This window comes from Pristiophorus japonicus, chromosome 5, assembly GCF_044704955.1.
Source record: "Pristiophorus japonicus isolate sPriJap1 chromosome 5, sPriJap1.hap1, whole genome shotgun sequence".
Lineage (NCBI taxonomy): Eukaryota > Metazoa > Chordata > Chondrichthyes > Pristiophoridae > Pristiophorus > Pristiophorus japonicus.
The window spans coordinates 266,762,580-266,775,737 of record NC_091981.1 but is presented as its reverse complement, the minus strand read 5'-3'; the positions used below and the strand labels follow the sequence as shown (position 1 = coordinate 266,775,737).

The 13,158-nt window shown below is 49.8% G+C and overlaps 1 protein-coding gene across 2 annotated transcripts in view; it reads right to left on the bottom strand.

The window, feature by feature from the left end:
• ptprn2 (protein tyrosine phosphatase receptor type N2) overlaps window positions 1-13,158 on the bottom strand; it is a 1,205,047-nt gene that overhangs the window by 34,564 nt on the left and 1,157,325 nt on the right. For both annotated transcript variants that reach the window (XM_070881617.1, XM_070881618.1), the window contains 3 exons: window positions 12,903-13,069; window positions 11,815-11,868; window positions 11,473-11,537 (listed from right to left, as the gene is read on the bottom strand). In XM_070881617.1, the coding sequence (XP_070737718.1) occupies window positions 11,473-11,537; window positions 11,815-11,868; window positions 12,903-13,069 (286 nt within the window). The remainder of the gene's footprint in view (window positions 1-11,472; window positions 11,538-11,814; window positions 11,869-12,902; window positions 13,070-13,158) is intronic.

Sequence of the window (13,158 nt, the reverse complement as noted above, 5' to 3'; positions counted from 1 at the left end):
TGACCGAAGAGTCTAAGCTACTCACCACCATCAACACACATCGAGGCCTTTTCATGTACAATCGATGCTCATTCGGCATCAAGTCGGCAGCTGCTATATTCCAGCGCAACATGGAGAGTCTGCTCAAGTCCATCCCGGGGACGGTTGTGTTTCAAGATGACATACTCATCACGGGCAGGGACACCGACTCCCATCTCCGCAATTTGGAGGAAGTACTAAGTCGACTGGATCGAGTAGGCCTAAGAGTTAAGAAATCCAAGTGTCTGTTTCTCGCGCCCGAGGTTGAATTTTTGGGCAGAAGGATTGCCGCTGATGGAATCCGCCCAACAGAATCCAAAACAGAAGCAATTCGTCTGGCACCCAGGCCCCGGAATGTCTCGGAACTGCACGCCTTTCTTGGGCTACTCAATTATTTTGGGAACTTTATGCAGAACTTGAGCACGCTGCTGGAGCCTCTCCACGTGCTACTCAGAAAGGGGTGCAATTGGTTTTGGGGGGACGCCCAAGAACGCGGCTTCAATAAGGAAAGCTACCTTCTATGTTCCAACAGTGTTTTAGCCTTTTTTGACCCAGATAAAAAGCTAGTTCTTACATGTGATGCGTCAGCGTACGGGGTCGGGTGCGTTTTACAGCATGTCAATGATGCGGGTAAATTACAACCCATTGCTTATGCCTCCAGGTCACTTTCGCGGGGCGGAGCGAAGGTACGGTATGGTTGAGAAGGAGGCGTTCGCGAACGTGTATGGTGTCAAAAAGATGCACCAATATCTTTTCGGGGCAAAGTTCGCGTTAGAAACCGACCACAAACCCCTCACATCCCTGCTATCCGAGAGCAAGGCAATAAATGCCAACGCCTTGGCGCGCATTCAACAGTGGGCACTCATGCTGGCGTCTTACGACTACACAATAAGGCACAGACCAGGCACAGACAACTGTGCCGACGCGCTTAGCAGGCTACCCCTGGCGACCACGGAAGGGTCTGACGAACAGGACTGTGAGATGGTCATGGCAATCAATGTCATTGAATCCACAGGTTCGCCTATGACGGCTCGCCAAATCAGAGCCTGGACGACCAATGACCCTACATTATCCTTAGTCAAAAGATGTGTTTTAACTGGTGACTGGGCAGGGGCTCGCGATGCCTGCCCCAAGGAGATCAAACCTTTCCATAGGCGCATGCATGAACTATCACTAAGGGCAGACTGCCTGATGTGAGGCAGCTGAGTAGTTATGCCCTTGCGAGGCAGAGAGGCGTTTATCTGGGAGCTCCACCGCGAGCACCCAGGGATCGTCCTTATGAAGGCCATAGCCAGATCCCACGTCTGGTGGCCTGGCATTGACGCGGACTTGGAGCTCTGCGTCCGGTGGTGTTCCATTTGTGTCCAATTCAGTAATGCCCCCAGGGAGGCCCCCCTAAGCCCCTGGCCTTGGCCCACCAAACCGTGGTCGCGGGTGCATGTAAACTATGTGGGCCCATTCATGGGCAAAATGTTCCTCGTAGTCGTTGATGCATTTTCAAAGTGGATCGAATGCACCATTTTAAACTCGAGCACCACCTCCACCACTGTGGAGAGCCTTAGAACCATGTTTGCACAGAATCCCAGACATATTGGTCAGTGATAATGGTCCGTGCTTCACCAGCGCAGAATTTCAAGATTTTATCGTTGACCACGGCATAAATCACGTTAAGACGGCACCATTCAAGCCGGCCTCCAATGGCCAGGCGGAGCGAGCAGTGCAAATCGTTAAACAAGGCATGCTAAAAATCCAAGGTCCCACGCTGCAGAGCCACCTGTCGCAACTGCTGCTGGCATACAGATCTCGTCCTCATTCGTTGACTGGGGTTCCCCCCGCGCAACTATTGATGAAACGGACCTTAAAGACCAGGCTCTCCTTAATCCTCCCAGACATGCATGAAATTGTTGAAGCAAAGCGCCGGAAGGTAACTGAGTACCATGACCGAAATTCGAGGGGGAGGTGGAATGAGATAGGGGACAAAGTGTTTGTGCTAAACTATGGCAGGGGTCCCAAATGGCTTGCAAGGACAGTAACAGGCAAGGAAGGAAACAGGCTACTGGTTGTACAAATGGACAATGACCAAACCTGCTGGAGACATGTAGACCAAGTAAAGAGTAGATTCACCAACAACACTGCAGAACCAGAGGCAGACTACAATGTGGAACTCACACCACACCTGGTGGACAGACAGAGGGAACAACCTGAGGAAGCCCAGGCGAGATACCAGCAATCATACTGAATGAAATAGACAGCCCAGGCGAGATACCAGCAATCATACTGAATGAAACAGACAGCCCAGGCGAGATACCAGCAATCACAGCAAAAGAAAAACAGGCACCAAGGCAAACAACTGAACCACAACTAAGACACTCCATACGAGAGCGTAGACCACCTGAGAGACTGAATCTATAAAGACAATAAGACCTTGGGGGAGGGTGATGTCATGTATCTCACACTACTGTATATAATTGTATCTTACCATGCTTTACATGACTGTAACTAGATATGACCTGTAACCACAAGCATACTTTACCACAAGGGGTACACTTGCAGGAGACACTGCATACCTGTTCTACACAGGTATATAAAGGCAAGTCTCAGGCAAGTGAGGCACTCGAGAGCTGTGAAATAAAGGTGCAGGTCCAGTGTGACCTTGACTTCAGCATGTGCCTCGTGTAAGTCTGTACTGCAGGGACAGGACTTTACATAGAGAGAAAGAGGCTGGGGGGAGAGAGAGGCTGGGGGGAAGAGAGAACTGGGGGGAGGGGGGAAGAGAGAACTGGGGGGGGGGGGAAGAGAGAACTGGGGGGGGGGGGAAGAGAGAGCTGGGGGGGGAAGAGAGAGCTGGGGGGGGGGAAGAGAGAGCTGGGGGGTGGGGGGAAGAGAGAGCTGGGGGGGGAAGAGAGAGCTGGCGGGGAAAAGAGAGAGCTGGGGGGGGGAAGAGAGAGCTGGAGGGGGGGAAGAGAGAGCTGGGGGGGGGAAGAGAGAGCTGGGGGGGGAAAGAGAGAGCTGGGGGGGGAAGAGAGAGCTGGGGGGGAAGAGAGAGCTGGGGGGGGAAAGAGAGAGCTGGGGGGGGGAAGAGAGAGCTGGGGGGGGAAGAGAGAGCTGGGGGGGGAAGAGAGAGCTGGGGGGGGAAGAGAGAGCTGGGGGGGGGAAGAGAGAGCTGGGGGGGGAAGAGAGAGCTGGGGGGGAAAGAGAGAGCTGGGGGAGGAAGAGAGAGCTGGGGGGGAAGAGAGAGCTGGGGGGAAGAGAGAGCTGGGGGGGGGGAAGAGAGCTGGGGGGACGAAAGAGAGAGCTGTGGGGGGAAGAGAGAGCTGGGGGGTGGGAAGAGAGAGCTGGATGGGGGAGAGAGAGAGCGAGCTGGCGGGGGGGGGGGAAGAGAGAGCTGGGGGGGGGAAAGAGAGAGCTGGGGGGAGGAAAGAGAGAGCTGGAGGGGGGAGAGAGCGAGCGAGCTGGGGGGGGAGAGAGAGCTGGGGTGGGGGGAGAGAGAGCTGTGGGGGGGAAGAGAGAGCTGGTGGGGGGAAGAGAGAGCTGGGGGGAGGAAAGAGAGAGCTGGGGGGGAAGAGAGAGCTGGGGGGTGGGAAGAGAGAGCTGGGGGGGGGGGAAAGAGAGAGCTGGGGGGAGGAAAGAGAGAGCTTGGGGGGGGGAAGAGAGAGCTGGGGGGTGGGAAGAGAGAGCTGGAGGGGGGAGAGAGAGAGCGAGCTGGGGGGGGGGAGAGAGAGCTGGGGTGGGGGGGGAGAGAGAGCTGTGGGGGGGAAGAGAGAGCTGGGGGGGAAGAGAGCTGTGGTGGGGGGAAGAGAGCTGGGGTGGGGGGGAGAGAGAGCTGTGGGGGGGAAGAGAGAGCTGGGGGGGGAAGAGAGAGCTGGGGGGGGAAGAGAGAGCTGGGGGGGGAAGAGAGAGCTGGGGGGGGAAGAGAGAGCTGGGGGGGGAAGAGAGAGCTGGGAGGGGAAGAGAGAGAGAGCTGGGGGGGGAAGAGAGAGAGAGCTGGGGGGGGGAAGAGAGAGGCTTGGGGGAGGGGGAGACAGAGACTGGGGAGAGAGAGGCTGGGGGAAGAGAGACACGGGTGGGGGCGTGGGGGGGATCAGGAACTCGGGGAAGACGTTCTTCTAACCCCCTACAAAGGACATCGTTGGAGTGGATCATATCCTGATATCCAGAAGGCACTGCACTGTCACTATTCACTTCATACCCAATAAACCTGTTAACAATCTGTACACAATGCCCCATCTATGGTGTTGGTGGGGGGGGGGGGGGAGGGGCGGTGGGTGGAAGATACACTTGCACTGGGGTAAGGCACTTCGGCTGGGGGAGGGATGTACTTGGACTGGAGTAAGGCACTTCGGCTGGGGGAGGGATGCACTTGGACTGGGGTAAGGCACTTCGGCTGGGGGAGGCATGTACCTGGACTGGGGTAAGGCACTTCGGCTGGTGAAGGGATGTATTTAGACTGGGGTAAGGCACTTTGGCTGGGGGAGGCATGTACCTGGACTGGGATAAGGCACTTCAGCTGGGGGCATGTGCACTTGGACTGGGGTAAGGCACTTTGGCTGGGGGCACATGTACTTGGACTGGGGTAAGGCACTTTGGCTGGCCATTGCTGTCTTCTGGGGAGCTCTGTCCTCTGTCGCTTCAGGAAGTCAAAATGGATCGAGTTACAATTTGCAAAGTCAGTGAGACCTTCGGATTGGCTGTTCCAGTTACACATTCCAATGAAACTTTAGGGTGTGGCTTATCCTCCAAGGGGACCAATCATAGACAAAGGGTGGAGCATGGTGGCCATTTTTGCAGTACAAAGAAGCACATCCAATATTTATCTCTCAACCAACATCAATAAAATGGATGATCTGGTCATTATCACATTGATGTTTGTTGTAGCTTGTTGTGTGCAAATTGGCTGCTGCGTTTCCTACATTACAACAGCGACTGGACTTCACAAAGTAATTCACTGGCTGTAAAGCGCTTTGGGACGTCCTACGGTCATGAAAGACACTGTATAAATGCAAGTTCTTTCTTTTATTCATTCAGGGATTACACTATTTGTAGCAAAGAATTAAATATGTTTTTACCACAAATACAAAACAGAGGAAACCTTCACCCACATGAACAATTCTGTTTTTTTTAATCAATACATAAAAACATAAAAGATTCATTTTTAAAGAATACCGAGGAGTGTTCTGAATGCTGTAAAACACTTGGAATAAATTGTTCAACATTTTCTGTTGTGAATTTTGATGTCGACTGATCCTTGCCCACTACCCCCCCCCCCCCCCCCCGCCCCCCTCGGTTATATTAATCCCTCTCAACAAGCTCTTGTATGTCTATAGCTGCTTATAAAAGTGCCAGCACTGTCAATGTCTTATTTACAGCCGGCTGAAACTTGAAGTTACCCCCATTTTGCACTGGGATTCCTGGCTGACAGCCTTAACAAATTGCCGGCTGGTTTCTCCTCAGGTAGCCTCAGACTGGGCACAATCCATGTGTTGAGAATGGGTGCTGCTAGCACTGGTCTCAAACAGTGCAAAGGCGTTACTCTCTGTGTAGAAATATCACTCTGCTATTCTCCGAAAGTTTTAAATAAACCAGCTATTTCTAGCTGGTGATACAGCCAAAGGGAAAAAGTAATACTGCCCAGTTCTTTTAGTTTACTGTTGTTAATTTCCCCTCCCTAACATATGAACAATGATAGACAGGAAAAGACCCTCTGGTCCATCCAGCCGTTCCCAAACAACTGTGATGCCTTGTGCATCACAATAGATACACTCCCCACCCCATCTGGAAGCCACGTAATCTCTGGAGAGAGGCCAGTAAACATTTAATAGTATGGGGCAGCTGGAACAACTTGAAGTGCATTACAATTAAATGTTTTATATGTTTTTAAAGATATATCTTTATTATGCAAAATACCTGATCCGAGGAAATATATTTATTTTGTTAAACTCTATGGAGTGGCTGTATCGACAACATGAGTTAATGGTGGATTACGCACGGAATCTTGACAGAGCTCACATCTCTGCAAATAACCGAATCCAATTACTGGATCTGAGGCAGTGACTCCTGAATATTTATATTTTAGCTGTAAGGATTAGCAGAGTAGCTTCATGGGTCACTGACGGTAACTTTGCACCAGAGGAGCCTGATGCATTGTTTCTTTCCACAGAGCAGTTTTCTGCTGAGCTCGCCATTAGCCAAACTTTATCCTGATCAATGAACCTAAGCAAACGTCCTGCTGCCAGAAGTCAGTGCATGTCCTGTTGAGTAGAAGTTAGCGGCCTAGAAATTAATTGGCGCCGTGCCAACTGTACAGGCATAATACGGGCCCGGGGCCCGCCATATTGGTAAAGGCTCTAAAATCGGTGTCCAGGGCCCACGCCTGAAACGGGCATTAGGTCCTTTGGGTATCCCTCATTTAGGTGTCTTTCCCGAAATTGAGCATCGCTGAATGCAGCCCTGATGCCGGGCCCACTGTGTTCAGGGGTAACCTGGCCCACATGTGGCCTAACCTGCGGACCTTAAAGGGACCGCTGGCGGCCACCACCAAAAAAGGTACACTTTGTAAAATACACAGTGCTCCCAAAGACCATTGCCAGCCCCCAACTCAGCCCCCACCTGGTCACATCCAAACCCTCCCAGGACCTACCCGAGGGCCGCTGCCTGGATCGCTTCCCGGCGAAGCTCCCTGGCATCTGCAGCAGGCTTCCGTAGATTGCTGGTCCAATGTAAATAAGGCCCAAGGTCCAATTTCGATCATGCCTTGGGCCTACCTGTTCTGGCGCAGGGAGCGTTCCTTGTGCCTAGTTTGTTCTCCCTTACTGAGTTTCTGGTTTCTGAGGTATTACCGTGACAAAAGCTAAGCGGAAAAAAAAACACTTCCACAAAATGCAAAAGCTTAGGGGGGGGGCAAATTCTGCTGCTGAGTGCCTCCCTTTAGCGTCTGGCGGGGGTGGGGGGGGGGGGTTAACGGGACGCTCAGGCAGTAGCTCCACGGTGGGGCACATATTGCGCTGCACGTCACATTCACCGGCCCCACAGCGCCAGTGATCAGTTAGCACCTCAGCACATTTCGCCATGCACATCGTGACATCAGCTGGGCACCCAATCTGCAAACTTCAGTTGCTCCCCCCGCTGTATCACCTTGCGCCGATAGCGCCAGGGAGCGGAGGCGTGAATCAGCGTGAAAAGGATGCGCCCCAGTACTTCCATTCCAAAGCTCAATTATGGGTGGCAGAGAGCGCAGGATGTATCTGCAGCCAGATAAAGGCTGCTTATTCCCGGAGTGCTACGAGCCGTCAAAGGACTTCACATTTCATCCCACAGCATATCGATGTTCTGCACTCCCCGAATCATTGGGGGCCAGTGTGCAGACTCCAGTGACCCTCCCCTTTAATGGCTGGAAGACGCCTTCGCCAATGGTCATTCCCAATTACACAACACCTCATATTCGTTATCGCTTGAAGCCTAACGCCACTCACCTATGCCATTAGGGCCTGATTTAGTGCTCCCCTGCTTTCTTTGAGTGCTGAGACTTAATTTAGCGGGCAGTGAGACTGATTAGCGCCTGGCACTAAACTTACAACTTTTCAAAAATTACAGCCCCAACCGGGGCGATATGGAATTTCTCGCCGTTAATTTTAATTGAGACTAGTTCACAGGGATGGTATTTCTTTTTAATTAATTGCCTAGTGAACAGGCTTACATAAAATTGCTTTGAGCACTCCTTCAACACAGTTATTAACCGATTTAATGGTTCACTGATCTCATTCTTCCAGAATATCATTTTCTTTATGTAGCTTTAACGTTGACTTGAATGGGCAGACAGTACCTTGTTTTAACTCCTCATCTGTAGAATGACGCCTCTGACAATACAATACTCCCTCAGTCCTGCACTGGCGTGTCAGCTTAGATAATGGCCTAGAAATTCGAGCATGTTCCTCCGGGCCCCACAAGGAAAGCTTAGGCCTCTTTTGCTGCAACTGCCCCCCTCTTCCCAAACGCGAGAACCCCCCAGCCCCCCACCCCCACCAGACAGCTCCCCGAAACCGATCCCGCCACCTCCTCCAGCCCGCCCCACTTTCCGCCACTTCCCACCGACTTCCTACCTATTCCAGGGGTAAAGCCAGCCAGTGGGATTTAAAGGAAGCCTGGGAGTTAAAATGGCTCGGTGGTCATTTTAAGGAGCAACAAGCGAGTTCCCATCTCACCACGCTACTCACCTGCCCAAAACCCACCCGGAGTTAAAATTGGGGCCAAAGTCTGAACATAAACATTTCTATTCCTAAAAGCAGGCGAGACATCACTTTAATTAAAACTATCTAATGAACTATTTTCTAATTCCAGGGTGCTTCCTTCGTGTATATAACCCCACATTGATATCAGTGGGTTCAGGATTTGTTTTCTGTAGTCTATGCACTACCGCTACCCCTCTTGGCTTTTCCCTCACTGTTAGATCAAATGTAGATCTTGCTCGGTTTATTTACAGCACTACCCTTTACTTTGTAACAGACAGTACAGTCTTCTGTCTAAAATATTAACTTGGCATGCTTTCTTCCTACTTTTGTCCTTTGCCAAGGTGAAAGCTTCAGAAATTTCCACTTTCTCTGCCGCTGCACTGGGTTTAGTTACAGATCTTAACCCCCTCTGTTTTTGTTACAGAAACCACAAGGTTAAAAGAGTTATTCCATGATGTATGTCTGCAACGATCAGCTTCTCAGACCAATCATTTGTCAATATGAATTTCAGCCTCTGCGCTAAAGCTCTTCACTATTAATACTGTTCCTGCAGTGTTAGAAAAGCAAGGGCCATTCTCAATGTCCCACACTTGTGCATCACACTCTTTTGTTAAAAAAGAAATGGCAAGCGAGATTTAGGGGTCCACAACTTCAGCCTTTGATCGGCAGATGAACACTAGATCTTTTCTGAGGCCTCAAACTTTTTTTAGCCCAGACAATGAGAGCCTTGGCCTTAGAAGCCAGGCTAGATTTCTTTCAGAACAAAGTCTTTGCTTGCCTCTCAGTATGACAGCCTGGGAAAGACCCAGCTCAGCAGGGGGTTTAGATGCCCACTCTGCCCTTTGATCTTTCCATTTGAACAAGAGACAAACCTTTAGGTCAGAGGGTTTCAAAACCATATACACTACAGGCAAAAGGAGAGGAGGTCAATGACAAAGTGGGGGTGACCAATTTGGAGAAACCTTCCTTCATTTTTTCTGCCCAGTTTCACATGACTTCCTTTGCATTGTGCAAGCACTAAGCCCATGCTTTGAAATGCAGTTTGACATTGTATGGTACAATGAGGTGAATAAATGACATTCAATGTACCACTTAAAAATAAAGTCAACTCCATTCTTCAAAAAACATTTTCAGGCGCAAGAACCACAAGAATCTCAAGATGCTAACTCATTTTCCAAACCAGTGTAATGCCAGACACATTTCATCCCTATTCTTATAAAGTAATTGCCAGACAGCCTCAACAATGCTGCACTTTCTCGTCTGGCTTGGCGAAGCTAAGCAGAGAATGGAAGAACTCGATGATTGTTTGCAGACCCATCCTTGCACTGTATCTGCCATTGTTCCAGTTCACAGCTCCAGCCCGTCATACATCGATTCTCAGCAGACATAGCCCGGCTCAATTGAAGCCTTCACCTCCACCTTATCAATGTTTTCTTTCGGTGGGTGGGTGCAGATGCAGATTCAGCCAATGCTGAAAATCTGACTTGAAGATAGTAAATGTTGGAAATATAAAGAAAGAAAAAACATGCGTTTATATAGCTCCTTTCATTACCTCAGGCCGTCCCAAAACGGCTTATAGGCAATTAAAAGTAGTCACTGTTGGAAAAAACGGATCCCACAGGCAGTGATGCGATTATTCGAATTATTACCCCCTGGCGGAAGTCGGAGGGAAAAAGTGGGAAATTCACATCTTCAACTTTGTCACCATCTCGCAGTGCTTTGGGGCGCTGTTTGAGGCGATGTAGGGGCGGGTTAGCATCGGGAGTGGGGCGGTGGCCATCACCACATTAGCGCGATGCGGACGTGCCAAGCCGCGCTGAAGCGTAGCAACGTCCCTCTCCTTCACTTAACAGCGGGGCAATTTCCCCCGCGGAGCGGAAATGGGTCGTCGCCGGTCGGTAAGGGGTTGGCGCGTTGCCGACAAGGGGTCGGAGCGCCGGAAACCCGTTCCCGCCGCTCCTGACCAGGGGGCAATTGCAGATGGGCCTTAAAAAAAAGGGGGCAATTTCAGCCCCACTGTGTTTCAGTGATGTTGGTTGAGGGATAAATATTAAGCAGAACTCCACAAGAACCAACAAATACTGCCGTGGGATCTTTTACATCCAGCTGGCGGGCAGGCAGGGACCTCAGTTTATCATTTAGGGTAGCTTCCCTGCAGATGGCTCCAGGATCTTGCTTTTTTTAAGTCAGCACTTTAGAGAGTGCTACCAACTGAGCCACGGCTGGTCGGTTATGCACAGCCAGTCAGTCACCATCTAAAAGAGAAAGACGGGTTAATATATCAGGTGGACCCTTCATCTGAACCTGATCGGATGTGACGAAGGGTTGCACCTGGAACATTTGTCAACCTCACTTGGCCAGTTTTTTTGTTCTGATCAGCTCATTGGGGAGGTGGGACGGGGGGGGGGGGAGGGAAGACCGACCTCTGAGCACCACTCTTTCACTTCTCCGCTTGTGGCTGGGCGCCGGTCTACGTAAGCTTGACAGGCTCTGGTGTGAAATGGAAAGAGCAGACTGACACAGCAGATGCACCCATCTTGTTGCTACGGCTGGCCTGAGAACCGCCTGCCTCCGGCCGGCTGCAGCCCTCCAACGCAAAGCCAACTTTTCCGGGTCAGATGCCGCCCGACCTGCTGAGCTTTTCTGCATTTACCATCGGAGCACCATTCTGACTGGAAGCAACAACTATATTAATAGATTTTTTTTTTCAAATATAAGTGCACATCGCTTAGTGGAAAGCAGGCTACTTGAAACCCATTGTCCACATTTCTGGTACTCTGAAAAGGCTTCCAAGACAGACCAAGTAAAAGGACTGTGGGAGCTGAAAGATAATTGACACAGCACGATGATCTTGTACTTAAATGTCACATGGTCAGACTTCTAACCATCTCCCCTTGTTTAATACAATTGGACCCTTCTGTTACGCAGCTTATTTTCTTTTATCGGTAAAACCTTTTTTTTTGCTATTATTAATTACACTCAACCATTATCTGCAGTGCACAGCCTTTATTTTGGAATGAACTGACTCAGCAATCACTATGGCAGTGCAAATAAGGATAGGCCATTCAGCAAAGGGTTCAATCTGCTTTTAACGTATTCTCATTCAGGCCGTCTCTTGAATGCGAGTGCCTACCGTCTCCAGGGCAACAAGACCACCACCACACACACACACACACACACACATGCATATACATGGTAGGAAACAACAAAAGAAGCCATCGACTCTCACCTTTGGCCATCCTATTCAGAACCATGTCAATCAGAATGTAGGTCCCACATCTTCCAGCGCCATCACTGTCAAAAATAAGAGAGGGGTGGGTAGAAAAAGAAATCGCCATCAGCACTGTGCCATTCAGACCCACAAGACAGCTGCTGCCACCTCTTTTACTTTTAACTCCTGCGGTGGGGGGGGGTGAGCAAAATATCTACCAGATTCTCAATCAGCTGTTCAACAGGGAACTGCTGTTGTTCCTCAGTAGGGAGGGGTCGTCTGTAGATATGGCTCCCCCCTCCCCTGCACCCCTCTTTTTTTTTTAATTAAAAAAAACATTCACAAACAAAATGTACTTGCCTGCAGTGAACAATTATCGGACATGAGCGTCCCCTGTAGCACTTGTTTACCTTTCTGTAATAAAACAGAAGAGATTCAATTCAAATACGCAACCCGTACCATTGGTTTAAGTGAACGCTCGTGCCGTCAATGCAAATCTGGAACATTAACGCTAGGCCATGTTGAAGTTCATCACCGTCAAACAGCTGAATTACACCCGTTACAATTTTTTGGGGATTAAAAGTACTGTGTGATTTGTGTGTGTGTGTGTGCGCGTTTTTGTATAGAAAAGCACTTTGTCCTCACCCTAGCAAAGTAATGGAACGAAAAAAAACATAGCAATTAGTGATACAAACCAGCCTTCAGCTCAAGAGAGAAAACCATCATGCAAACCGTTAGCAAGCAAAATTCAAAGGTCGTTAGAGGCCAAGGAAAGGTTTTTTTTTCCGCATTGTTCCCTGCTGCAGAGTCACAGTTTCCAATGATCACTTTTGTGACTATGCAACTGGGCTCATATTACTAGCTGCAACATCACAAAAATGACACTGGCAACTGTTAATGAGCTGGCAACATAAGAGTTTGTCCACTTAAAGAGCGAGCACTGTTAGTAAATTCTATGGCACACAGCAAGAAAATAGGTCAGGCTAGGGTCATATTTAGCATAATTTAAAATTTAAAAGAGTCCTTCACACATTGATGTTAATTTTTGCTCAGTTTTAGTCTCACAATCTCCTTTAAAGTGCAAATTTGCTCCCTCTGGGCGTAAGGAATAAATTAATTAGACATAGCAACTGTCTATCTATCTGCAGTCAGAAACCGCGGCCCCATTGTGTCCACCGGGCTTCTTCAACCTGATGCTACTTCCGTTTTGACAATCACCAACGCACCACCAACCGAATCCGGTTCAACCAACGTTCAAAGCCAGATACTTTGGCACGTTGACACTCAAAAGGTTTACAGGATCGCCGGTGATCTACCGGCTGAGGTCCGCATTTCTCTAGTGACACTAGCAATGCCTCAAAGCTCCCTGGAAAGGATAAGACGTGGCAAGGGGGATGTTAAACGAAGCATTCGGGCGAGATTAGCTCGGTGCCGAGCGGCTGCTGTACCTGCGGAAGTCCAAGAGGGACCTGGTGGACGAGGGAACGGCCTGGTCAAACCAGCTCAGGAAATGGAATTGCGTCACCGTGCGAGTCTCGTTGGTCTGGAGGTTTTTGAGGTAAAAGCTGCGCACCAGGAAATCTTCACACCAGATGTGCTCCGAGACGAGGTTAACCTGAAGTTAAATTTAAAAAAAAACCTTTAAAATGAAAGGGTAATTACATGGCACCTACAGCACAGAAACAGGCCATGCTGCCCAAACTG